General features: G+C 40.9%; 2 protein-coding genes across 5 annotated transcripts in view; both read left to right on the top strand.

Moving 5' to 3' along the window:
• The first annotated feature begins 256 nt into the window (after nt 1–256).
• On the top strand, nt 257–14,518 carry ZBTB34 (zinc finger and BTB domain containing 34). Of its 3 annotated transcripts, XM_054284183.1 has the most exons (3): nt 257–336; nt 7,648–7,761; nt 8,399–14,518. In XM_054284183.1, exons 2-3 carry the CDS (start codon nt 7,721–7,723, stop codon nt 9,918–9,920), a joined length of 1,563 nt encoding a protein of 520 aa, XP_054140158.1. In that variant the 5' UTR covers nt 257–336; nt 7,648–7,720; the 3' UTR covers nt 9,921–14,518. The 3 variants fall into 3 exon arrangements, with proteins under 3 accessions (XP_054140158.1, XP_054140159.1, XP_054140157.1); XM_054284184.1 differs by lacking the exon at nt 7,648–7,761 and having other exon boundaries at nt 274–336; XM_054284182.1 differs by lacking the exon at nt 257–336 and having other exon boundaries at nt 6,838–7,761.
• A 3,586-nt stretch (nt 14,519–18,104) lies between these two features.
• RALGPS1 (Ral GEF with PH domain and SH3 binding motif 1) overlaps nt 18,105–27,397 on the top strand; it is a 74,878-nt gene continuing 65,585 nt past the window's right edge. For both annotated transcript variants that reach the window (XM_054283897.1, XM_054283895.1), the window contains exons 1-6: nt 18,105–18,211; nt 20,523–20,639; nt 23,271–23,458; nt 25,235–25,350; nt 25,725–25,832; nt 26,206–26,256. In XM_054283897.1, the coding sequence (XP_054139872.1) occupies nt 25,294–25,350; nt 25,725–25,832; nt 26,206–26,256 (216 nt within the window). In that variant the 5' untranslated portion in view covers nt 18,105–18,211; nt 20,523–20,639; nt 23,271–23,458; nt 25,235–25,293. The remainder of the gene's footprint in view (nt 18,212–20,522; nt 20,640–23,270; nt 23,459–25,234; nt 25,351–25,724; nt 25,833–26,205; nt 26,257–27,397) is intronic.

The raw sequence follows: 27,397 nt of genomic DNA, 5'->3' as shown, positions 1-27,397 counted from the left end.
AGCTGCACACGGTGAGAGTTCTCGGAAGAGCTCTGCCCACGTACGCCCCGGCTTCAGCCAACGCTCAAAGCCTTCTGCCTTCCTGAGGAGTCGCGCTGCGAGGGCAGCTCCGCCCTACTGCGGCCGGGGGGAGCGCCCGGGCTCCGCGCCGAGAGCGGGGCGGGTTCCCGAGCGGCCCGGGGGCACCGCCCGCTGCCGGGGCGTCGCCAGGAAGCGGAACGGCCGCCAGCGGAATCAGTTCCGGGTGCGAGTGGCTGTGGGAGCGGGCGGGAAGCGGCGCTGGGAGCGGGCCGGGCCGGCCGGGATCCGCCATGTGAGAGCCCCAGACAGCCCCAGGTGAGCGGCGCGCGAGGGGCGCTCGGCCCCGCGGCGGCGCGGCGCTGCCCATGGGACGGGCCGTGCTCAGGAGGGGTCCCGGCGCCTGACAGGCCCCGCGGGGGCGGCGACCGCGGCCCGGAGGGCCGTGGCTCGGTTCGGCTGCCTGGAGCGGCGGCAGCGGCTTCGTCGAGGCGGCCTTCGCCCGGCGGTGCCTCGGCAGGAGCTGTCGCGTAACCCGAGTCGGTGGTTCAGGTGCAGCTTTGGCGTGCGGGGAGGGAGGGCGGACGCGCCTGTGTCGGGATCTGCTGCTAACCCGAGCGGGGCGTAAAATCCCCGGCACGGCGGACTGGAGAGGAACAAACCTGGCCCCGGTCGGGGAGGTGTTCATTGCCAGGAGCTGGGGGACCTTTCAGCTGCTGCTGTTCCATCAGAGAAGGTGGAAGTTCTAGTGAAACCCCTATCTCCGTAATGCAAAGGTCTTTCCAAATCCCGGCAGGCGTGCACAGCGCGTAGAGTTGGAATTGGCTTAGAGTAAATCAAGAGTTGAGAGTTAATTTGGAACAAGCCTGAACAGTCTCAGAAACATTAACGTGAGTGAGCCTGGTTTCCAAGGGAAAACAAAGTGCGATAGGATTAGCTGCACTGCAGTTGCTACGTGTTGCAGAATACTCAACATCTGGATCAGAATGTGCTTGTGTTTCATTGCCGGTCCAGGGACAGCTCCAAACAGTTCCACCTGTCCCGAGTAGGTGTGCTGGGAAAATACCACGAAAATGTGTTCTTTGCAGCTTGTAAATCTAGTGCAAAAAATGTTGCTGATAGCTAGAGGACATAGTCACTTCATTACTTAAAAGAAACATCGGAGCCAAAAAGTCAATAATTTGATGAAGAATGGCTACTGTTAAAAAACAAATAACAAAACCCCACCAAAAACAAAGAAGAAAGTGGACAGATTAAAATGCACAATAGTGATGAAGTATTATCTAGATAGTAAATAAAATTGTAATATCAGGAGAATACAGGCTGGAGTTCTTTTATAATGGAAGTGGCATCTCAGAGTTGTCAGGTATTTGGAAAATGTGGCTATTTAGCATTACATAATGGGGATATTGTGAAATTTGTGCACAAAATAAAAGCTTTTGATCATTACTTGTAAGATCTTTTTGATTTGAAGTGTATGCATCATCAACATGCCCCTTTGTTTTATCTGGCAGAATATATTTGTTCATACTGGAATCATAGACACATAGAATAGTTTTATTTAGAAGGCACCTTTTGATCTTGGCTTATCTCCAGTTTGCCTCCTGGTAACTTTTTTTTTGCATTCAGAAATAGATATGTGCCTGCAATTACTTTTGTGGCAATTTGATTTCTAGAGTCAAGATTTAGAGATTATTTCTATTGAGGTTTCTAATTCTTAGGTGAAACTGTTTTTATGCATTGATAGGTGTTTCATTTTTTCCTTTTCAATCACTTCCACACAGGCAAGCAGTTTGAGGAAGACAGTTAAGAGAATGAGGGATGAAAGTGTCACTTGGACTTCTTATCTGCTTTCTGTGGATATTTGCTCAAATAAAAGGGTCCTTTTTTTCTATAAAATCCTAAATATGCAGTTCCAACAATATCTCTGCTGTGCCATGCTGACCACTGAGAATGAGTTTGCAGCGTTGCTGGTACTGGCATGTGTGTATGTATACATGTCCATGTATGTACATACATCTGAATAAATTGATTTTATTTTGATGCTAAAATCATCCACTCTTTGAAGTGATTTTCTGTACACATGTTGTGAATCTTGGTGAGGTAAAAATAAATACTTTTAAATTTTTGTTAGACAAATGTTTGAATTAATAAAGCTTTACTGAACTGAGTGTCAGGGGTTACTGCTTTGCTCCCCAGGCAGTTAGTGAGGTTGTGTCCCACAGCACTGCCAGAGACCTCACCTGCCAGGCAGGAGCTTTGCTTGTGGTTTCACTGCAGGTATTCGGTACTTTGGTAGAACATGGCCTGTCTGGCTGCAGAGAAGGAATAATGATTTTCACTGGATGTTCAGTTATCTACGGATACAAGAATGGAAGAGCTAAGTTTTCTAGTAACTACAGTTCAGCCTGTATTAATTGGCTTGTGTTTCTGAGGAAGTGGGCATTTCCTGCATTTTTAGGAGGTAAAGTAATAAAGTTTTAAATTGTTGTGTAGTTGTCACCTAACAGATTTTGTATTGTAGTCCAAACCAGACATGAAGCAGACTGACTTTCAAAGCTGTTTTCCAATTAATAATATGCCTCATGCACCTTTTGTGTGTGCTTTCCTACAGATAATTTGGCCAAACTTCCTCTATCTTCGTTGGTTCCAATGGGCATTTTGGAGGAAGTGATGAATTAATGCAAAAACCAATTCTACATATTTGAATAGTGCTGCTTGTATTATTAGAAATTTGTTGTACTTCACTTGTTGGGAGATTATGTAGGTTTCTTACCCTCCTTTAGTTTTGGAGTTTTTTATTGGCTGCAAAATTAAACTGGTTTTTATCAGTGGGGTAGCTTACCCTGCTTTGGGGATGGAGTTTCAGTACAGCAGCAATGCTGTGTGGCATGTTATTTAAGGCCATGCAGGAGCACTATGTGTTGACTTTTAAGGGATAATTAGTATTTCCCTGTTATTAGAAGTATAAACTGGTAGAATGTTCTATAATCAGTCACTCCCCTATTTTCAAAGATTATTTTAAGAGTGTCTTGGAGACCCCCCCTAGCCTGTGACATACTTGATGGCAGTTTTCCTTTGATACAGGTAGCATTAATTAGTGTGGCTGTTGTAAATCTGAAGAGTGATGCAAATGCATCGCTGAAAAGAGTAAGAGTGATGAAGACTTTTGCCCAAAAACTTCCACGATCATAACTGATAAGGTAACATTCCTAGGTTAAAAGTCACTTGAATTATATTTGCAGTGATGTCCTGAGTTCTCACACAGATGGTGCAAATACTATGTCCTACAAAATGCAAGGGAGGAGTGCACTGATTTATACAAATACCTACTTATTTTCTTGCCCTTTCTCTGTATTCTGAGCATAATGTATGGAGGGAGTATCACAGAATCATTGAAGTTGAAAAGACCTCCAAGATCATCGAGTCCAGTCTTTAACTGATCACCGCATTGTCAGTCAGACCAGAGCACTGAGTGCCACATCCAGTCATTTCTTTAACACCTCCAGGGATGGTGACTCCACCACCTCCCTGGGCAGCCTGTTCCAATGCTTAACAACCCTTTCAGTGAAGAAATTCTTCCCAGTTTCCAACCTGAATCTCCCTTGCTGCAGGTTGAGGCTGTTTCCTCTTGTTCTGCCGCTTGTTGCTGGGTAGAGGCATTTTTGGTGCCATAGAGTACTTTGTTTTGGTTTTGTCTTCACTTTCATTATGACCCTCCTGGCTTTACTATGCATTTCTGTTCTCAGATGTGCTACAACAGTAATGGTTTGTAATGTGGGGTTTTTTTCTCAAGGATTCCTTGTTGCTGAGCTAATTTAAGAAAATGCACGGGATCTTTTTTCACCTTAGTGTGAGTTAAAATGAGTATAATTTGTGTCATTCACCTGCCTGTGGGAACGGTGAATCATACTTCAGTGAGTGAAGGAAATTAAACAGGTGCAGACTTAGAAGCAGAAATTAATACTATATTGGCAGACACACAGCTTCGTGTTATAGTTATATGATGCTTCTCCGCTGCTACTGTATGATGTCAGTAAAATTAAATAACTAATGTGGTTTGTCAACATCTATTCTTGTTTTTTAAATTAAATAAGTGTTTTCATAGAACATAATTTTTAAAGGAAATTTCTTTTGAAATGTAATAAGAAATGTTATCCTTCTGATGTTCAGAGGTAGTTCAATGAACACTTTTCTTTAAAAACATAGGGCAGCAATCCACTACTACTAAAGCCATTTTATGGGCTATATTTGCTGTATAAAACCCTGATGAATAAATGTAGTGCAGATGCAAAGAGAATTTATATGATTCTTTTGAGTGTGACTGCATCATCTGCTACAAAATAGACATGAGACTCAACACAGAGCCCTTCTAGGACTTAGTGAACCTGGTGTGCAGTTTTGGCCTGTGCCTTCAGCCAGTATCTTGGATACATAATAGCTATGAAAACCTTAAACACTTTGACCTACTTTTGAGGAACGGTTAAGAGAGGACCTAATTGTAGACAGGTGCCAGACTCAAATTTTGCAGGGCTATGCCCTAACTTTACACTAACTCCCAGGCAGGGATGAAAGCTAAAGCAAGATAAAATGCATTGCTTTTTAACAATGAGTGTACCTGACACTGCTGTGACTGTACAAAATCACAGAATATTCTCATTTGGAAGGGATCCAAAAGGATAATTGAATCCAGCTCAAGTTGTGTGAGTTCTCACTACCCCCCAAAATGCTCAAGTTTATATATTGCAAATAAAACTGTCATAATTCTGAGCTGTTGTATATATGACTGTACTGAGCCTAAATAACACAGGTTCCCTCTGCATGTGCTGAGATACTGTGGAAGGTACCGAATGGGACTTCTGACTGAGCATGATTTCTTTTTCTTCTTCACCTGTGCTAGTTCTGTAAGGAATGTTACGTATATAAGTTTCATTATGACTGTCTGCTTAACTGCAGACATATTGTTTTTTTCTTTAGAGCATACAGTGGATGTGTCCAAAGTTCTTTTGTATTTTAAAGTACCTTCTTGCTTCGGTTTAATGCTATATGCCTGACCCCAAAAGAGAAGAGGTTAGGGAGATGTTTAAACTTGAAGGAAGCTGTTAAAAAGCTTGGGGGGGGGGTTCTTATTAGCCTTTTCAAACTGTAGTGATCTTCCCAGATTCTTTCAGAAATGTTTCAGCCATAAATACTATTGTCTTGAAAGTGCTACTGCTCTGCCAGCACTGATGAATAATTGAGTATTGTTATGGTACAGTACCCTGCTGAACATTATTTTGGTTAATGTTACTAGAATTTTATCATGGAGCTGCTAAGTTGATCCTATATACAAATAAAATAAAACCTTCTTGTGTATGGGAATATAATCTATGGATTACTTTTATTTTCTAGATAGTGACATTAGGGACTTTTGTGAATAAATAAGATCATTTTTCTTCTGGCTCTTATTCACCAATAAAACATGGCGAGTGATGCCTGCTTCTCTGATGTGTGTAATGCCTAGATTTCCCCCCCAGGTCTTGCTTTTCCAAATTGATGTGAGGAAGTTGGCATGCTCTGGTACTAACCCTGCCAAAAATTACTGCAGCCTCAATGCTGTCCCTGCTAGGGGGAGGGAGGCCTGCTCCAGAATGGGGTGTCCATTGGTAACTGGTCACTTCTCCTCTAGCTGGAGATTTAAGGTTGTGGCTGAAATTGGGAGAAGGGTTCCCTTCTGTCGACTGCTGCTGTATTTCAAAATTCTTGTCATTTAACCCCAGCTTTCCACAGATGATGTCAAGGTTATAGGAAGCATGTACCTGCAAAGGAAGGAACTAAGGTAGAAAAGTACTCAAAAGAGTATGCTGTAGCTTGCTCTCTTTGTTTTTTAAGAGCAGCTGGATATAGAATCTTGTTGTGCACTGCCTTTTAGACAGTGTGTACTTGACCTGTTTGCTTGCTCTCAAAGCAACACTGTATGTTCCCTTGATCCCTCTTGCTGGGCTTTTACTGCTTTTCTGCTACACTGATGAACAGACTTACAGACCTTTGACTCCATCATCCTCCCCACTTGTGGCCAGAATGTGCTGTTTACTCCTAGCATCTTAAGGAAAATAAGCTTCTTTGTTTCCCAGAAGAAAGATGAAACAATTCTGAGAACAAGGATATAGAGTTACTTACAGATACATATATGCACATGAGAGATAGTAGGGTGTTCTAAAAGTCGTGATAGGCAAGGATCACACTGGATTCCTATCTCCTTGGTGTCTTTCTGGTTCTCATGCTTTCTCTGGTATGTGTTTGCAGTACATTTTCAATGCATGGCTGCATCCCAGGGACCCTGAATTCATCTAGAGATTCAATGATGAAAAGAACATAATTTTTTTCCCCTCTATCATAAGCCATAAAATATCCATCTTCTTTCTTCTCAGGTGCCTATCCTTAATTCATTCCTTCTGTCTGAACCAGTGCTAGTGGTGACAATTTATATTTTAGTATTTTCTCCAGGAGTAAGTTATTCTCCATTTTGCTGGGTAAGAGCCCTTAGGGAAGTATAGGACAAGGAGGAACTCCACTGTCTATTTATGACAGTGGAGTCACAAACTCCACTGTCACAAATACTTTCTGTACATGACTAGACTAGAATGCCAAATTATTGCTGCTGGAGGCTGGTCTTTTGGTTTTTACACAGTTCCTGACTCAGGTAACTTGTCTATTCATGTCACTTCTACTCAACACAAACTCTTCCTCAATTTAGCAGAGAAGCTTAATAAGGAATGGCTGATATTGCATCTGTGCATAGCTAATAAGCCCCACAAATTAAAGGTTCCCTATGTTGGGTTTCTAAGAAGCTTGCGCTGCCCTGTCAGGCACAAGTGAAGGTGACAGATTGTGATGGTGCATTCCCTCCTCCCTGGTGATTCCTTAAGTGACCTTAAAACACTCGTAACACAAACATGTATCCAACTGCTGAAACTCCTGTCTTCTGCGTGGGAGTGGGATAGTTATTCTCTGTACAACAAGCAGGGATGCTCAGAAAAGCAAAGTTAATCTTGCCATGTAACTACCCCACAACTGGGATAGGTTATGTGTTGTGCTGTTTGGTTTTTTACTTATATCAGCTCATAACTCTGATTTGTTTTGTAGCTTTACTTGCTGAATAAAAGAACTGTCCTGCCAAAGCCATCTCTGAAGAGATTGCTACAGTCATAGCACTTCTGGTAGCCATCTTGCAATCCTATTTCCCACCTCAGATGTAAGAGCCTAGAAAATGTCTTTTTTCTCACTTATACATCTCAGCCAAAAAAAAACTCAAACGAAGTCCCATTTACCCATTTTAATGGGTAATAACACTGGTAAGTTAGAGAACATATTTAGCAAGTCTGATAACTTGATATTGAATGTTCTGTGAGAGCTTTTGCTAGTTTTCAAAGTCAAACATAATGTCAAGACAGGAAGCTGGCTTTCTTGTGTCTGCTGAAAAGAAGTTCTATTTTTGAAGGTTGTGAATGTTAGTTTTAAGTGAGGGTCAGCTGCTAGAGCTCCAGTGCTTCCTTTTAGGCTTTTAATCTTATTTCTTCTTGTCAATTTTCTCTTTAGAAACATGAATTTTCATAATTTGTTTTAAATTGTTCCTGTGTCCCATTACAGCATGTAACATAATAGAAAAAAAATCCACTAGTATATTGTGATACATTGGATATGCTTCCTGCATCTGAAGTCAATGGATGATGTTGAGATCTGTTTGTTCAATTGGAAAAGCAGGTATGGTGGCAATATTATGTCTTTAGACTTCTGCATTAATAAGAACTAGAATAGCAATAAAAGTCTGAGGGTTCTGGGGCACTTGATTAGATCTTGGAAGTGTAGGGTAATGTTGCAGATCAGCCTTCTCAGGCTGATAGTGTGTGTGTGTATATGCTTTTTACAATAGTAATCTGTGAAAAGTCCTTTTCTTTAGCTTTTGTTTGGAGCTCTATACATCTCTTTAAGGCCTCTTTGAATGTCATTTTCCTGCTGTTTAAGTACCCATGGCTTTTAAGTTAGGTTAAAATTTGAATGTCAAATTATTCTAGCTTGGATATCACTGCTGTGTTAGATGAGCTTCAAAGTTCACACCATGGTTTGTTAAAAAAAAAAACAAAACTAAACTAAAATTACAAGAGAAATTGTTTTTTAAAAAATTTGAAATCCATGGGTGGCTCAAACATTTTTCTTTCAAATCTTTCAGATTAAGACTGTACTTTTTTGTTATATGGAGTATTTATGCTAAATGTTTCGTTGTAATGCACCTTTAACAGATCAGTGGGGTGATGTGACTTAAACATTTGCAAGCATTTATTTTTGAAATGGAGAACTCCGTATTCATTCTCTGTTTTAAATATTTAAATTTTTCTTTCAGATTACTCTTTACATCTGTAGAAATGGACAGCAGCAGTTTCATTCAGTTTGATGTGCCGGAGTACAGCAACACTGTTCTGAGCCAGTTAAATGAACTCCGCTTGCAAGGGAAACTCTGTGACATAATCGTGCACATCCAGGGTCAGCCGTTCCGTGCCCATAAAGCTGTCTTAGCTGCCAGTTCTCCGTATTTCCGCGACCATTCAGCATTAAGCACCATGAGTGGCCTATCCATATCAGTTATTAAAAACCCCAATGTTTTTGAACAGTTGCTTTCTTTTTGTTACACTGGAAGGATGTCCTTGCAACTGAAGGACGTTGTCAGTTTTCTGACTGCAGCTAGCTTCCTACAGATGCAGTGTGTCATTGACAAGTGCACGCAGATACTGGAGAGTATTCATTCAAAGATCAGTGTTGGTGATGTTGATTCTGTTACTGTCGGTGCCGAAGAAAATTCAGAGAATCGTAATGGCGTTAAAGACAGCAGCTACTTTGCCAACCCTATTGAGATATCTCCTCCCTATTGCTCTCAGGTGCGACAGTCAACAGCAGGCAGCGACCTTCGGATGGAAACTACTCCAGGCAAAACTCTTCGTAGTCGTCTGCAAGAAGAAGGGCATTCAGACCGAGGCAGCAGCGGGAGTATCTCTGAATATGAGATTCAGATTGAAGGTGATCATGACCAAGGAGACCTGATAGTAAGGGAAAGTCAGATTGCAGAGGTGAAAGTTAAAATGGAAAAGTCTGACAGACCAAGCTGCTCTGATAGCTCTTCCCTTGGTGATGATGGATATCACACTGAAATGGTGGATGGAGAGCAGGTGGTCGCAGTAAACGTTGGTTCCTATGGGTCTGTCTTACAACATGTTTATTCATTTACTCATGCCTCATCACAGGCAACAGGTGTGTCAGAAACCTTTGGAAGCATGAGCAATACAAGTCCTTCAAGGTCAATGCTGAGCTGTTTCAGAGGGGGTCGTGCACGCCAAAAACGAGTACCTACAGGTCACTTGCATAGTGATGTCCAGGGCTTGGTGCAAGGGGCTGACAGTGAATCCATGGTGAGTAATCCAGGATATGAAAATAGTCCACGGGAAAGAAATGCAAGAGGTCATTGGTATCCATACAATGAGAGGCTAATTTGTATTTACTGTGGCAAGTCTTTCAACCAGAAAGGGAGCCTTGATCGACACATGCGATTGCACATGGGAATAACTCCTTTTGTGTGCAAGTTTTGTGGAAAGAAATATACCCGTAAGGACCAACTTGAGTATCATATTCGTGGTCACACAGATGACAAACCCTTTCGCTGTGAGATTTGTGGAAAATGTTTTCCTTTCCAGGGTACACTAAACCAGCACTTGCGAAAAAATCACCCGGGGGTTACAGAAGTGAGAAACAGGGTTGAGTCTCCAGACAGAACAGAAGCGTTTGGGGAACAGAAAGTAGATAACGATGCTTCAGCTTCTGAAGCCATGGATTCTAGTATGGAAATTCATGCAATGTCTAACACATCTGATTAAAATCTTACATCTAAGTGAAACAGACAAGCACATTACTAATGTATTTTTAAAGTATTTTATTCTTTTAGTAATCTTCAGTACAAGTGTAACAGCCTTTTCATTTTCCTGACCTTCTGGAAATCAGTTAGAAATGGTTTCTGGAGAAGACTTCAGAAGTATTCTTTGTTTTTGAAGGAGGCTGAATTGTTTGGGGTTTGGTTTTTTTTTGTATTTGAAGACACTCAGAATATAAAGACAGTGTACTGGAGAAAGGCTAGGAAGAGTCTGGTGAAGTGTCCCTGCTGATTGATCTGGTGAGATGCAAATGCCAGTGGAGAAAGATATTAGAATAAGAATTGGCAGCTCTGCTGAATGTTCAAAGAAGCTGTAATTTCCTTTATTTCTTAAATCCTATTGCTGGTAATGAGTTACACAGCAATTGGGAGAGAGAATATTACAGCTTTGATTCCTCTCCTGTCACAATGAAATCTGTTCACTCTTACTAACTGGCTTTGGTAGTGAGACTGTTTATATATATAAATTTGCTTTATATATATGAAATGCTTTCACTTTCCCTTTTCTGTGTCAAAGCTAATACCATATGCCACTTTGTCAACCGTTAGGACTCCTCTCTGCTTAGGGTTTAGAACTTCGGACTTTGGGAGGATGGTTTTGGTTTCAAACAAATGTTGTTTGGTTTTCATGTTATTAAACTATTACTTTGTGTGCAAAAGTGAGCAAAGTGAATTACTTTGTTTTAATAGCTTTGCTTTATAACATATGTAAACCAAATGCCATAAATCTATTAACTATGGTTAAATTGTTGAAAGGTTTTGTTAGTTGTCTAGAATGCAAGCTGGACAACCTGTGGTGCTGACCTTTTTATATATATAGAGATAGATATATCTATATATATATAGATATACACATATATATATATCTATATATTAAAAAAAAAAATATTAGCAAACCTAAAAGTAGCATTGTGGTCTAAAATGTGTTTTTACTGGCCTCAGAATCTACCTTCATTTTGTACTGTAGAACCGTACCAGGTAATTAAACTTAACTTCATCACTCTTCATAGTTGGTTAAAACATGAGAGAGATGTAGTTTAAATCACAATATTTCCGAGCAGTATTTTAATAGGTCTCTTCACAGAGAGCTGCTTTCAGGTGCACGTTGGCTTCCTACTTAAATTTCCGAGTGATATGCCAGCACTTGGAATTTGTACTTTTTTTGTATAGAAAAACAAATACTTTATGGGAATTTTGAGCAATATGTTATTTCACGTGTGAGTATTACAGAGTTGCTATGGCTTCTCTGTTTTTACAGTGGTTTTTTCTCTATAACGAAGCTACCAACAACTTTAAAAATACTCTAAATCTTTTTTGTTTCACCAAATACGTGTTTTTAATATGGTGCTAACTTCATTATTTAGGTCAGTATAATATATAACATGTGAAACATAATGGTCAAGGGAAAAAAATCCCCAAAAACAGACAAACAAAAGCCCCCCTACACAAACCAACTTTCCCAAGATCCCAACCAAACAGAAAAAAAAAAAAGGAAAAATAAGGGAAAAAAAAAAAAAAAAAAAAAAGAAGAAAACCCAATCCCACACCACAAAAAACCAATGGCATAAAAGACCTCAAAAGCATGGGCTGGAAAACACTACTGTTTAACATTCTACCTGATGAACAGAATTAATTATTAAACTAATCACATCGTTCTTTAGAATACAGGTTTTATATTATTGGGTCCTATGTTTGTTTAGCTGATACTGAAAATCCGTTTGTGAACGTGCTGTTTAATTTACAAAAATTAGAGAATAAAAGTGCATTTCTAAATTATTGGAAAGAAAAAGGTAGGTTTGCTATCTTGTAGAACTTTTTGGCCTCTGTGAAGCTGGGACATATTTGTGCAGCGGCTTTATTAAATACACTACTTCTTCATATTGTGACACTCTGCAATAAGAATTAATCTTTCAAACATGGATTTACAGTATAACCTCCAACTGCTCAATTGGAGCAGTTTCAGTCAAATTAAGTGCATCATTTGCCTCTTTGTCCTAAAGCTGCCTAAATAAAGAGGCAGGGGGTGGGGAGATGTTTCTCTCCTTGAAGCAACAACAGAAATTTTGTTTCCAGTGAGGGAAGGGATAGTCTGTGTCTAAAGGCAGGTAGCCTGTATGTTTACTCACCTAAAAACATGGTGTTTCTGATACAGTTTTTTCCTTGAGTGTTTGTTTTAAGTAATTAAATGCAAAAAGTGTGTTTTGGTGAATTAAGTTTGAGACATGCAAAATCCAAGAAATGTACAGTTATTCTTAACCCTTTATCTTGAACCTGTGCTGTGGTGCCTTTGGTGTGAATTTTTCCCTGGAAGGATGACTTGAGGATAGCAGGATATGGGTACAAATTTATATTTCTTGAATTTCTGTGTCACAATCTTAGCATTATTTAAATCTAGTTCTTTGTATTTGTAAATGTATGAAAATGGTTTGAGTTTACCAAAGAGTGACTTATCCAAAATTGTCTCAGACAAAAGCAAACAAGAATACACCATCATGTTGATTGTACAGGTTCAGGTTCAAAACATTGTAACAGACTGTTAAGGGGCAGGAAACGATCCATTTTTCTACAAGCCGTGGTTCAGCAGTGTGCAAGTCCCTCCCCGCGCGGGCAGCGTTCTTGCCTCCAAGCCATAGTCCAGCTCTGCGGTCCGGCAGCGCTCCGGCTCTGCCGGACACCGCCGTCACCCCTGGCCGCAGCACTGCCACTGTGCCTTGTCACATAGCGGGGTGCCAGGATCAGCGCTGGCACAGACACGAGGCGTGACTGCCGGGCAAAGGGTGGAAACGCTGTGCCGTGTCTCGTGTCTGTGCAGTTCTTAGCACAGGGCTGTTACACATTTCATTTACAATAAATGCAGAAGTCAATAGAATATGTGAAGAAAATAAGTAATGAAATTATACAGGCTGGTTCATAATTGAGTCTCTTCTTAATCTACCTTTTTAATTCTAGACAAATGTGAAAACAGTGACAGTGTCCTTTCCTCTAGATGCTTAACCTATTCTGACAAACTGTGAAAATAAAGGACTTTATACCTTTGCTAATGTTTCTGGTTTAAAACTATTATTTTAGTTTTCTTTATCAGTTATCTCCCATATTACTTCTTTTAAACTTGTAAATACGTTTAGAAAATAGCTTTGTAAATACTTACAAGTGTATTACAAGTTCAGTTTGGTCACTAAGGCCTCAAGATTGGCTCTGCTTTTTGAGTGTGACATCTTTCTGTAGCATAAAGGATACTGTCAGTTCACTGTCAGCAGGGTAGACTGTAGGCCTAAATTTAGAGTTTTAATGCAGTCTTCTCCAGCATAAATACATGTTTTGTGCTGAAGCCTTTGGTTTACTTTAGACAAAACAATGAGGCCTCATAATGTTTAGGCTGAATTATGGGAAGAACAACAGGAATAAAATCAAGGGCTGGGAAAATATTGAATAAGCTTTACCTTTAAATATATATATATTATTTTAATTTTTGTATTAGTTTACTGTGATTCTTTTATTGTCATTTTTCTAAACAGGTTTTACATGAAACCATTGAAAGGGACTCAAATATGCAACACCTAATCTATTTTCCAAGGGAATTTTACCCTTGAATGGTGCTTTTTGACTGGTCAGGGTTATTTATTAAATTTTATATTTGAAAGTATTTGGGGAATTATGTAAATTCTTTATATGAATCTCTTTATTTCATGAATTGTAAATTTCATAATACTCAGTGATCAAATTGGAAGTTTAGTAAAGTCATTCAAAATGTTCAAACTTTATAATCTGTGTGCATTTTACATATGTTTTATCAAGTGCCAGAATACTTGTATTTAATATTGTAGATTTAATACTACTTGCACATCCCTGTGGCAGCATTAACTTAAGTTATGCAAGTTTACATTAAAAAAAAAAAAAAACCCAAAAAACAAATAAGTAAGCCTGGGACATGTGTTCCTGTATTTCTTCAGGGGATGTGAAGCCACGTATCACTGACTGAGCAGGTTTGCTTCCTGCTCCTGTAGCTCACTCCTGCTATGGCAGATACAGAACTGCTGAATCCCATTCCCACAGGCCAGGGATTCAGCCTTTGAACTCAGCCTGAGAACCTCTGGTTGTAGATCTGGTTAGAGGTAGAGCTCTTGCACGATTTTAACAGTGTTTGTTTCTGACTAAAAATTTGTATTTTAAAATAAATTTTATTTGTACGGTTATTTTTCAAGATAAATAATTGAACAGTTTGAATGACTTGACTTGGTGTCATTATCTTGCAATATAAACCGGGAACCTCACACCTCCGCACTTCATCGCCACATGAAGTAAATGAAGCTAGCTAAGCTGATGCTGTAAGAATTAGTAACTTGCCATTAAGGATTATTTTACAGCATGAACTTTAAAATATTTATTCAGATGATATTTTACTCTTGTATTCACTTTGTTTTTAGATTTGTGACATGAATATTTCTGTGCTGCTTTATTTTGTTCTGATGAATTTGTTTCTTGCTTGTAAATTGCCTTTTTTATGGTATAAAGTCAATTGGAATTGCTGTTTGTAAATTAAAATGCTTCTAGAGCAAATCTGTGGTGTCAGTGTCTAAATTTAGGTATTTAATTACTGAGGAGTTTGCATTTTGGATGCTATTACTGAACTGTTACAAGAAGCATTTTAATACTGATCTACCAACTAGAAATCAAGTCATTAGAAACAACTACTCTGTCTGAAGTTTCTCTGTTTTGCCAGCATTAATTGCTTCGTTCTGAACAGATGGTCATTTGAGCTGTGTACTCCAAAACCTCATCCAACTTTCAGAGCAAAACAAAAAATCCAGCCAGGTGGTGGCAGTCCATTCATGCCATTCCAAGGCCGGTCTGTTGAGGAGGACACCCTGTTTCGTTCCTTCGGCAGCATTTGCGTTTTATGTTCTGCTGCCGACATCAGTAGGGGTGATGCTGCTCCCAGTAAGTGTAGGTACGCTCCTTCTCACCCTGGACATTGAATTTAGCAGGAGCATCCCCCCCACAGTGCAGCTGTAGGCCATGGTTATCTTGACTGGCAGTGGGATTTGGCGGGACTGGAGCTGCGTGGGTTAGTCCCTGAGTCCCTGTTGGTGTCAGAGTACCTATTCCAGCAGAACCTCCCTTCAAATCCCCTTCTTATAACGGTCTGAAATTTCAAGTAATGCAGAATGGGGTAAACAAGGCCTGACTATTAGGAATGGGATAAACATACTGTTGCACTGGTATCCTGGCCACTGAGATGATCAGGTGTCCGGAGCATCTCTGCTATGGAGCCAGGCTGGGAGAGCTGGGGGTGCTCATCTGGGGAAGAGAAGGGTCTGAGGAGACCTCAGAGCCCCTTCCAGCACCTAAAGGGGCTCCAGGAGAGCTGGAGAGGGACTTTTACCAAGGGTCTGGAATGCTTCCCACTGCCAGAGGGCAGGGTTAGATGGGATATTGGGAAGGCATTGTTCTCTGGGAGGGTGGCGAGGCCCTGGCACAGGGTGCCCAGAGCAGCTGCGGCTGCCCCATCCCTCCAGTGACCAAGGCCAGGCTGGACTGGGCTTGGAGCAACCTGGTCCAGTGGAAGGTGTCTCTGCCCATGGCAGGGACGTGGAATGAGATGAGCTTTTAAATCCCTTCCCAAAATCATTCTGATTCTTTGAGTGTTCTGAAATACCTGAATTTCTCTCAACATAGCTGGCACATCTGAATTCAGCATCAAGGGAAAAACAGACCCAGAGATTGGATACTTGTTTAAAAAGTGCTACAAAATACCACTTTCAGCAAAGCAGAAAACAGAAGGCAAAGATTTTGTGAAAAAGTTTTGTTAAGATGGCTACAGGAAAAACTTGGTTTAGGTTAAAAAGAACCAGTTCTGTTTACCTGATCTTTGTGTACATGCAGACGCAGGCCTCATTGCTTAACTTTTCATAATGCAGACTTCTTGAAAACAGGTTGAGGGAAAGGTAGAATAGCCAATGAATATGGCATATGGAATTTATACTCTTCCAGCAATAATCATGCAGAGAAAATGAATCCAAATCCCATGGATGTTACATTTCATGAGCTATATGAAATAGCATAGTACCTTTGTATTGTGGATGGGTTTAGGAAAAATTTTAATTGAATATTATCAATTACCAACTGTCAAAAGTCAGTTGAATTATAGACAGAAACATTTCATTAAAATTTAGGGAAATTATTTGGCTGATGCCGTTGTCTAAAGTAACATTCCTTGTCTATGCATTCTTTTCCACCAGAGGGTGCTGGCTTATTTTTAAAAATATATTATGTAGGGGTCATTTAAGGCACTGTACATAGCAGAAGCCTAAAATAGGAACAAAGAAAGAAGTTTCCAGTCCTCATTATGACCCGCTCCCTCAAGAGGAGCGGGTGCTGGGTGATTCCGTTGTTAGCAGAGCAGTGTTTATACCCAGGATTTGAGAGGCTGTCCTGCTGTGCTACATGAGACCTACCTGAGCAGCTGACACCACCATTTTACAGTACTTTAAGCATCAGTTTGGTGACTGTCAGAATCTCATAATCATTTGGATAAGAAGTTAACTGGTTTTCAGATAGTTTTTTTCCAAATTCCTGTAAAAATACTAGTAACTAATGTATATTTTCCAAAGTCTGTAGCACATGGATTGCTGTTTTAATGTTCTGGCACAGTGATACAGGACAGAGAAGAAAATATTTTGCCAGACAGTTCTGTACTTTTGCTCTAGTGGGAACTGATTCTATACATATTAGAGGAAAGTGTGTTGCTTCGCAGTACACCAATAGGATAAACTCAAATAAGAATTAAATGTTTGGAGATTCATATGAAATTAATTTTCTTTAGCCTTTCTGAGGGGCAGGGAAGTGTAGAGAGAATACCTTCTGTGTAGTGCCTTTGGCTTTGATATAGTTATTGGTGTTGTGAGCATCAGGACTCATAATATCTCAAATCTATGTTTAAACTTATTTTTACAATTTATTCTCAAATTGAATTTTTCTGCTCTGAAAAGCACTCTCATAGACATTTAGTTGTGATATATGAAGATGTTTAAACTGCTCTGAGTTTGATAGGTAATGAAAACCTTTGGTAACCAGTAAAATTGGTTATAAATGTATTCGGGGCATCATGCAGTATCTCAAAGCTTCCTCTGCATACCCTCACTAGGCTTTTGTTCTCTAACATGCAAACCTGCAGGCCAGTCCGATGGGCTGTGTGGAATCCTGCATGTACCTGCCAGTCCACAGAGCCAATGTTTTCCTGTAGCTATGCCTACACACACTGAGCCTGAGCATTGCTTTTATAGAAGCTGTAAATCAGAGAAAGGTGCACCATCCTTTTGCCTCTTTGCTTCAAGTACCACTCTCAGTTACCAAGAAGCCCACAAAGCTCTATTTTATTGCCTTGGAAGAACACACAAGGTCACTGTGTGACCCGCAGCATCATCACCCGGACCTGAACCTGACCCCGGATTTAGTTTGGAGATTCCGAGAGGTTCGTCGATGCACCGGGAAGGGAGAAGCACAGCCTGTGCTGCGGCGAGGGGACGCGAACGACCGGCACTTCACTGACTCTTCTCCGGGAGCGACCGGGAGGGACGCTCGGGCTGTTCGGAAGCCCTGCCCGCACCCTCGGGTTCGCCCCTGCCCGGAGCCCCGGGCTCGCCCCCTGCCCGCACCCCCGGGTTCGCCCCGCGCCCGGAGCCCTGGGCTCGCCCCCTGCCCGCACCCCCGGGCTCGCCCCCTGCCCGCACCCCCGAGTTCGCCCCTGCCCGCATCCCCGGGCTTGCCCCCTGCCCGCACCCCCGGGCTCGCCCCTGCCCGCACCCCCGAGTTCGCCCCTGCCCGCACCCCCGAGTTCGCCCCTGCCCGGAGTCCCGGGCTCGCCCCCTGCCCGCACCCCCGGGCTCGCCCCCTGCCCGGAGCCCCGGGCTCGCCCCCTGCCCGCACCCCCGGGCTCCCGCCGCTCTCACGGAGCCGCCTGCGCAGCCGCGCTGAGACCGCCAGGGGGCGCGGGCGGGGCGGGCGCGGCCAAGGACGGCGCCGCAGCACCTGCGCTCGCGCGCTCCCGCCCCGCCCGGGCCCATTGGTGCGCGCTCCCGCGCGGAGAGCCGGTTGGCTGTCGCGCGAGTCAGTCCGCGCGCCCCCGCCCCGCCCCGCGGTCCCCAGCCGGGCCGGGCCTCGTCCCCGGCGGCGCTGAGGGTGCTTCCCTCTCACCGAGAGAGCTCGTGGGCGTTGCTGGGGGCATCAAGTCCCGAACAGGTGAGTTGCGGACAAGCTCCGTGTGCCCGGCAGAAACGGTGGGACAGGCCGCCACAGCCCCTCGTCCCTCTGCCTTCTGCCGGCCCCGCTCCGGGCGTGTGTTGCGGGCGGAGCTCTGCGGCGACAGGCCCAGACGGGCGCTCACCGTCCAGAGGCGCCGCTAGCGGGAGGCCGGCGGCTCCCGGCTCCCCGGGGGCGGCGCGGGGCGCTGCCGCATCGTCGCCCACCGTGGCGGGTCCGGGCGCCTCCTGCGCGGGGCGCGGCAGGTGCGCGGGAGGCGGGGTGGGCGCTGGCGGGGCCGGGCGGCGCTTCCCCGCTCTGCGAGCGCCCGCCCGGCCCCGCGGCCTCGCTCGGAAAGGGCCCGGGCCCCTCCCCGCCCGGCGATGTCGCTCCGGCGCGGGGCCGGCGGTCCCCACGGCCCTGCCCGCCGGCGGGGCTCCGGGGCCGGCCCGGTGCGGTGAGACGGGGCGGGCACGTGCAGTCGGTGCTGCGCGGCGCGAATCCGGGCGGACAGCGGGAGCAGCCTTGGTGCGGATGTGGGGTCTGGGGGGAACAGATGGAAACCACCTAGGGTTGGCTACGTCCTCCTGTGTCTTTAGGAATAAATTTGAAAACTGTTGGCAGATCATGTGGATGAAACCGTGCGGATCTTGTTAAGAGCCTTTACTACGATCTGTTTTCAATTCACTTCAGATAGTTTTTGGTCTAGCTTCTGCAGGCTTATGTCAGCCTGGGGCTTTGGCATGTAGTGGATGGAGGAATGGATGTTGAAATTTTTGGTTGTAGAAGTACATCATGCCTTTTGTCTGTGGTTTGTTGTTCTGAACCCAACTAAATGGAGCAAATGTATTCTTGTCATACTAATTATTGAAAAAATTGGAATGCGTTGCTGTCTCTGAAATACAAAAGAATATTCCTTGCCTCAGAAACCTTATCTATAAATGTTGCAATTTGTCTTTTATGTATAGCTTTGATAGTCGGATATTTTTTCACTTGTTGAATATTCATGCCATGCCTGGTAGATATGCTTCATGTCTCAGAAGGACAGGAAGCTGTTGTAAAGGGCAGACCTACACACACTCGTTTGTTCGTTTTCTGTATCTTGCCTATTCTGCATGATGTAGCACCAGTTTGAAGAAAAATGAGTACAAAACACTTTCAAACCAAGTTATTTTATTAGTTTTTCTGTTTATTTGCCTTATTTTAGTGAAGACATCTAGAAGTTCATGTGCATAGGAATTACAAGGTTTGCCCTTTATTAAAATGCTACGTGATGCAGGGCAGACAACAGGTGTCATGTCTGTAATTTCACTGAAATACTTAAATGGTTGCTAACCTATTTTAACTTGTCATTTTGATTATTCTCTGAACTAAGATCATTTGCTCATGCAAGGAGTGCCTACTGGATGAGTTTTGGGTGTGTCAAAAGAATACTGCTTTTCTAGCAAAAGATAGTTTGCTTTGATGCCAGTAGGAATTGTGTATAGTTATAGTCGAGAAGAGAGACTTCTTTAAGGGGGAGGTTCTCTAGTGATAGAACAAAAATAAAAACTGTAGTAGAGGCACAGTAGCACCAATTGACCTGCAGTTATTTTTACCTTTATCAAAGCAACATGGGCTTTAATGAGATTTTCATGTCAGTCTATATAAAAGAAGCTGTCTTTGAGATTATTTTCTTCTCATTTGATGTGTAATTTTATTAAACATTAGGTTTTATAAAAGTTGGTATAAGGCAAAAGAGGAGAAAAGGGAAGGGCTATGCCTAAAGTAAATATCCCCAAAATGAGTTACCTAAGCAGTATTTTTCTCAGGTTTGTAGCTGATCATGTTTGTTGGAAGAGCTGTGGCTTTATTTGCTGATACAGAGATAAACTAATTACTGTATTTGGATTTGTGTCTGTTTTGCTTTGTTTAGTTAAGCCTTGAGGAAAATGGTGTGAGGATGAGTAGCATTTACAATTCATAAAGCACCTTGAAAGAAGTGAGTGAAACCAATAAATAATGTGTGTTGGCTTGGACCTTGTGTTGATTGACAGAGTGAGGGGGAGTTACAAGCACATATTTGGAGTATATTTAGCTATGAAACTTATAATACATTGCTCTTCTCTCTGTGATGTATATGTAGTTCTTTTAAGTTTGGGAATTTGTCAAGTAGCAGTGAAACTAGAATGGGGAACTAACAATGGAAGTTGTGAGGGAGACGTAAGAATAAAAATACTAGAGCACATGTTTCAGGTGAGGAGTGCACAGTTTGAGAATAATTGAGTTGTAAAATAAATGTAACCGTAATCCTGTTTCCTGGCATTTACAGGAATGTTATGCTTTTAAACAAGAGATAAAACTGCTGAAAAACCAAAGCTAGACCCAGCAACGAACTAATGGAGATGTGCAGCAAAATGGGTTGAGAGCACGGCTGCCTTATTCCACTGTAAGTATGCAATTGTATTTAAAGTTACAGGTATTTCATATTTTCACCTATATTTGATAACCAGAGATTACAGAAGCATCTGTCAGTTCTCTTCTGTTTAGAGAACTTGAGTTGTAGTAGTATTTTACTATAATTTGCAGATATATGTTTCTTTTCCTGCAACTGAAGATTTTTTCCTTTCATGAAAATTCCCTTAAAGTAAAACTTCCCTAAACATATATCTTGGTCTTCTAAGATATTCAAGTTTGCAGACTTGCTTGAAGGGTAATGACTTTTGAAGGAGAACTTCTGCTGGAGAGATTACTGCATTTCTGTCTTGATATAGAATCTTGATGTAAAGATTTCCAGACACAGTTAAATTCCAGTCTATGCAAAGTTCTCCAAATGGTTTCTAATAATTAGAAACCCATGCTGTATTTCTTGTCTTAATTTGTTTAGGTAACCAGATGGAGATCTGTCTACTATCTTTACTTAATGGAATTCACTTTATTGTACTTTTTTGGCTTATACAAGTAATTTTGATCATACTATTACTTTACTTCCTGATGCAGTAAGTAATGGTGCAGATAGAAGAATGGAGAGAAGAAAACACTTAAAAGTAAATTTGTAAATGTAATAAATGTTCATTAGAATGAGCTCAGTAATCAGTGAATATAGTAAAGATGTGGGGCGTAATCAGAATAGTATTGGACATTCAAGCCAGCATTGTCAGCTTCCTACTCTTTCATGGTCTTAGCAACTGAGGATTGTGTGAGATATTTCAAATAACTTTTGACAGCCTTTTGCTATGAAATTTTGCGCACAGCTTTTAAACTAGAAAACTGAGACATTGCATTCGTTATAATTTTGAAAAATAAGACAACCTTATTTTTATTCCACTTGTAGAATGTTAACTTACCTTTTTGGTGTAGTGACTGCCACATATGTCTTTGTATCCAGGTTGCCCTATGACAGTTAATTTGAAAAGCTGGAATTTTAATTGTTGGAGGGCAGCTTAGTGACAACAAAGGGACCAATGGCTGTCTAGTGTAACATGTGACAAATCAAATAAAGCATGTCATAAATGCATGACTTGCGCATTAGGTGTTGTTTTTAATGTACTGTTAGATATAATTCAGATCAGTTGTGTATTAAGAAAACCCAGGAGTTCAGGACATGGATTCTGAAGTTGTTTCTTGAACTCATCACAGCAGCTGCTTCTCTGCTCACAGTCAAACTCGTTTGAGTATGTGCGCTGGAGGGGTGGAAGTAGGAGAGTTGAGAGAATTTTAGAAAGCGAAATCAACTTTGAATATACTTTTTCCAGAATTAGACTTGATCCATTGGCAGCTATTGGGAAATGATGCAAGATTCAGGTTTTTTCAGCCTGTTTACTCAGGGACGATGCATGTTATTGAGGAATAGTTATTTACTTGAGTGATCTCAGTTTATGGTCAGCTGAATTAATCCACAGCCCCATTTTATTTCTGTTACATTTTCATTAGTCATCATTAAATACAGTAAGAAGCTTCTCAGAAAAAGATGTGCATGAAACTGCTAAATTGTTCATAGTGTATTTTATCTATAGGTGGTACTGTTGCCTAAAGCACAGTGTAATATATTAGGGTCTTCCTGGTGAAATGGATACTGAAAATACACAAGTGTTTGCTTTGGAAGATCTTTAAAAAGCTATCACATTTCTATGACTAATATTCTGTAGCCTAATTGCTTTGTTCTTAATAAACTGTTAGTAGGCAATTATTTAAATCCAGGCTTTCAAATACTCTAGAATTTCTCATGTTGTCCAAATGTCCACCAAGATTTATTGTTTAATTACTTCAAAAGGACCTTTTGAAATTAAGATATTTTTCATATAAAGCATTATGGTTACTTCGTTGGTTCTAACCAAGTTTATCAGTGCCCAGGTAGGGCGCTAGTGCACTTTGATTGCTCTCACTGAACCAGTTGTCCAGCTACTTTAAGCTTAAGAAAGAATATTTATCTTTTGATAGAATGCTGAAGTATATTTTCTTAAAAGCATGTTGCAGCTCTCAGTTCTCGATTCAGTGTTACTAGGAAGACCATAGTCAACTAATGAAAGTAGTAAGTAAACGGTTATTGAAATCAACTAAGCCAGTTGACTTGTGGAGTCTGGAATGGCTGAATTAGGGGTAGTAAAAGCATATGTAGCTCAGTATTTTTCCCTTCAGTGAAAAAAATCAATAAGAACAGTGGTCATCAGTGGTTGCTGACACGGTGATCTTTGTATTTGCTGAAAGCAATGTGAACAGTCAGTGACTTCCTCAGATTGCTCTGCTAGCATTCAGAAATTAGAGCACTTTAGTGGACTTTGTTGTGAACAAAGTCCACAAATTAGTGGACTTTGTTGGCCAGAAGTGGTTTTCAGAAGTGCTTAAGTGTCTCAGTGACTTTCTTGTGAGTTTGGTAACTAGTACTGCAACTGAACTTATGGGCACTTTGACTGCATTACATGCATGTTACTAACAGCAATATAAAATTTGCGTTTTGCTTTCAAAGAATGTTGCTTCTGTAGCATAGATAACAACATTTGACAAATGCTGGTAAAATAATGGCTTTAAGGTTTGCTTCTGTGCTTGGTTTTGATGGTGGTATTTTTGAGGTTTTTTCCAGTTGTTTTTGCACTGTCTTCAGTTTTGCTTCAGAGAGTGCTCCGTATCTAAATGGGTTTGTCAAATTGGCAAAGAAGAACAGACGAACTCCGGTGTCTGTTGCATCCTGATTTATCCACTTTGTTTCGGACAGCCTACGAAGGAGATCTACTGCAATGTGCCTGTGAACCTTCCGTGCAAACAGATAAGGTGTTTCCTTAGTTTTGATTTTTAGCACTGTTTGTGTAATGCATCATTTTAGTGATTAACCTGAGCAAGTTGAAAGAAATTGTATGAATCAAAAGCTGTGAAAAGAAGTTGTATGTCATTTAAGTGGCTTCTTACATTTTATTGCCAACATTTTGGGCATCTGATAATTTCTGGGATTTGAGAAATTTCTTTTTAATCTAGTTGGGGTGAAATATGGCAAGTACAGGGGAATATTATTTTTAACATCTTTATGTTGTTTGACAGCCTCTTCATACCATGGGCATAGTATTAGCTCCTGTGTTACTTTGTGTGCGAAGTTATGCATTCTGCAGGTGGGGAAACACTTCAAATGATCAAGTGGACTTGACTAAAAAGGATAATTGCTTCCTATGACTTTCATAAAGGTAGCAAAACAAGTGTAGAGAGGCATTTTTTCATAGACGTGAATCTTGAAGAAGTCTTTGCACGTATGAAAAAGCAGTGCATTTTAAATGCTTGTGTTATATTTGGAACATTTTGGGGGGAGGGGGTAAGGCGAGGGGAATCTGTTTTGATCATGTCTAGAGTGAAAGTTTCTAGCCTTGCAAGATTTGTGTATGTGCTGAATGTTGAAAGGCAAAAGTATATTAGTGCTTTTGGGTTTAGGTATTAAAACATTTTTGTCTCAGTTTGATATAATGAACATTGAAACTTGTGTAAAACTGAACTTGGGCATGATAAAAGTTCACATATGGGATTTTTCTTTCCCCTTTCACATTGTGATTGATTCCTCATGCCCTGGAGAACGTATTCAGAAAGGCAGGGATGGAGGCCAGAAGAATATTTTTGTGGCCTTAATGTAAATGCCACATGTTAAAGAAATTACATCTACAGAATTACTTTCCACTTCAGGATTGTAAGGACTGTTAAGAAGAGCAACTCCAGACCTAGAAATACTTAGCAGCCTGTTAGTGCTCAAAATGAGTTAAACTTATCAGGAGAAAATATAAAGGAAATTGACTTTTGCCTTGTTTAGCAGAGAAGATCTTGGCATTATTTGAAGCAAAATTAGTGACTTGTTTCATGCAAGATCCTGGGGAGAATTGTTTGTTGTTGTAGGAATGAGAAGTGAAGACTTCATCTTTCGAAAGAGAGTAAAATAAGAGGATATTTTTATTTTTAGCTGTTTTATTTTCTGAGGATTTTTCTGTTGGTGTGATCAGTGTTGTGGGAGGGAACGTGAGGATGCAGAGGGAGATGTGGCAGTTTCCCTTGCTGCACATATGAGCAACTACAGCTGTTGATGAAAGAGTCCATTTACAGGCATCAGTGGCAGTGCCTGCCATGGGCTCATCCATGTGTGCTGTGGGGAATGATGACACAACCATGCTGGTTGCTCAGTTAAAGAGAATCAGAGCTTGAGCTGACTTGCTGGTTCTGTAAGCAGTTTGTGGTAGCCTGCAGTTTCTGAGACTTTGTCCTGCCTGGGAGGGACTTTTATATAAAACTTAATTCAACATGAATGACAAATAATACACTTTTTTCCCTCCTGCATTTCTGGAGTTGAGTGGAGGTAAGGGTAAGGACTTGGCATCGCTTTAGCAATATTCAATTGTACTCCTTCGCTGGTGATACCAGGAAAAGAAAAGAGCATCTATCTCCTAAGATAAATCTTGTTTCCTAAGTCCTTTGCTCTGAGTAGGAAAATGAAATATCTTGTATTGCTGGGTTATTTTCTGTGTGCATTTTGGGTTTTTTAATAAATTTGATTTATTCCACAAATAATTTGCTTTGCAGGAGTTTCTGTTTTCAACCAGTGCTGGCTGAGCTGAAACTTCCTGCACCGTGTGGAGAGCATGTATAAAAGGAATGACTTCATGGCCAGTGTGATGGTCACCTCTGCCACTCCAGAGGTATAGTTTGTTGGATTTTATTAGCTCCGGTATCAAAATAGAAATTTTGGCTTGTTTCAGCTTTCACAGAAGCCCTTTTCACTACTAGTCATATACTACACCATTTGTAAAAAAAGAACCAACATGGCAAGAGAGTAATTATAGAGCACTTCATGGTTTTTGGTGTTCACAGCCATGTTTTTTTATTGTTGTTGTTAATGATTATTTATTTTGTTTAGTTTTAAATGGCACTTTTGACCTGTTACTCTGTAACTTAGAGCAGCCATGTATTGTTGGTGAGTTCAGAGCAATGTAATATACCATCAAAATGGAGTCAGTAATTTTGAGATTAATTTAATCATTCTGCAGATAAATCTACTATTTTTTCTTTTTAGGGTAGTAGCAGCTCAGATTCCCTGGAAGGGCGAAGTTCAGATTATGCCAATAAAAGCTACGATGCAGTTGTATTTGATGTGTTGAAAGTAACTCCTGAGGAGTTTGCTGTAAGTATAAATGTTATTTTTGCATTTAAGCTTGTATAATACTCAGGGTTGCGGAGTACTAAAAAATATATGAAATATTTTTTCTTAAAAAACCCCAGCTTTTAAATAAACCTCCAGTATTTTTGAAAACAAATTTCTGACTTTATCAACTTCAATAAAATAATCCTGTCTTGGGATTTAATCATGTAGTACTGACCTGACACAGCATATTTGTTTTACTTTGCATTTTTTTAAGTCTTTAAGGGACCCTAGCATAGGCTAGTTCTGGTTAGTAAGAAATATGTGTATGGATTGTAGTTACTGAAGGGCAGATAGAAATACGTCATTGTTAGCTCTTCATATTACAGGATGTAAAATTCTGTCTTCATTTCAGAGCCAGATAACATTGATGGATATGCCAGTATTTAAAGCTATACAGCCTGAGGTAGGTTTTCTTGAACCATCTTTGGAAATCAGTGCCTGAGAAAATGTGATGATTCAAAGAATGCTTTTTTTGTTCAAAAATGCTCACTTTCTTGTGCTGCGCTAATGTTTTTCTAGGTATATTCCCTGTTAGTACTGTGAATCTGTAATCCAGCATGAGTTACTTTGGTTTGTCATCTGTTGCCAAAGGGGATAACTATGCTTTTCTGGAAGTCTTCTTGTCATGCTTTGAGTGGAGTGTTTCTTCAGGATAAGTTTATCAAGTGTAAAAATTCTCTATTCTCCCTTCTGCTGCTGTTTTTCAATTCATATCTGATTTCAGACTTTTGAGTCCTGCCTCTGACCATAATCTCAATTTTAGACTGCATCAACTGCTTTATAAGCTTCTTAATTTTAAGATTCAGAATAATAAATGCTGGGATTAAATTAGCCCAAACCCTTAAAAGTTAGTCTTTTAAGATTTCAACCTTTTTAGAAAGACACATAAGGGAACCTGAGGCCTGTTGAGGAAAAGCAGTCAAAGTTAACCAAGACATTTGAAAATCACTAGTAAGAACTTGAGAAATGAAGAATAAAAGTAGTTGTCAGAATATGACAAATTTGCGTAAAATATGATAAATTTATTTACTGCAAAAGGTACGAGAATCATGTGACTCCTGCTTCAAATGTTTTGACTATAAGACCATGTGTCCATTGTGGCTTGTTGTCTTCTTGTTCTAAGGTTGGAATATCATGGTTTTATGAAGGGCAGCCTGTGCGCCCCCATAATGTCAGCAGAACTGAATTTCTGACAACATCAGAAGGGGCAGTCAAGTTTACAAGGTTATTAGTGGAAGGTCCAGCCACCTAATCAGGTCCCTAACAAAACAAGTCATCATTTATTACAGTAGTTCAGAGAGATTAGCAGACTTCTATTTTGAGAAAATATAGGAAGGAAATAAAAAATTTGTCTATCTGTTGTCTGTCCTTCCTGTCAGATAATTCCTTTTTTCCCCCCAAGAACACCAAGAGAGTTTTGTAGCTGAAAACGCTTTCATGCTTCTGCAATTACATGTGTGCTCCAGGCTGTTGGGGAGAATTTTCTTTCCTGTGGGGAAGAAAATGGCAAACAAATAATGCAATAGGAAATTAACAATGCCCAT

This window comes from Melozone crissalis, unplaced genomic scaffold (genome assembly GCF_028551555.1).
Source record: "Melozone crissalis strain CALT ecotype California unplaced genomic scaffold, PUWL_Pcris_2 ptg000041l_1, whole genome shotgun sequence".
In the NCBI taxonomy this organism is placed as follows: Eukaryota; Metazoa; Chordata; class Aves; order Passeriformes; family Passerellidae; genus Melozone; species Melozone crissalis.
Note: the sequence above shows the minus strand (reverse complement) of the source record. Positions and strands in the feature narration are given on the sequence as shown.

Bases quoted from the DNA above. Each gene is read 5' to 3' on its own strand.
- ZBTB34 (XM_054284183.1), top strand. From the start codon at position 7,721: ATGGATGATGTTGAGATCTGTTTGTTCAATTGGAAAAGCAG. The intron at 7,762-8,398 runs GTATGGTGGCAA...TTTTTCTTTCAG, and splicing joins TTGTTCAATTGGAAAAGCAG to ATTACTCTTTACATCTGTAG.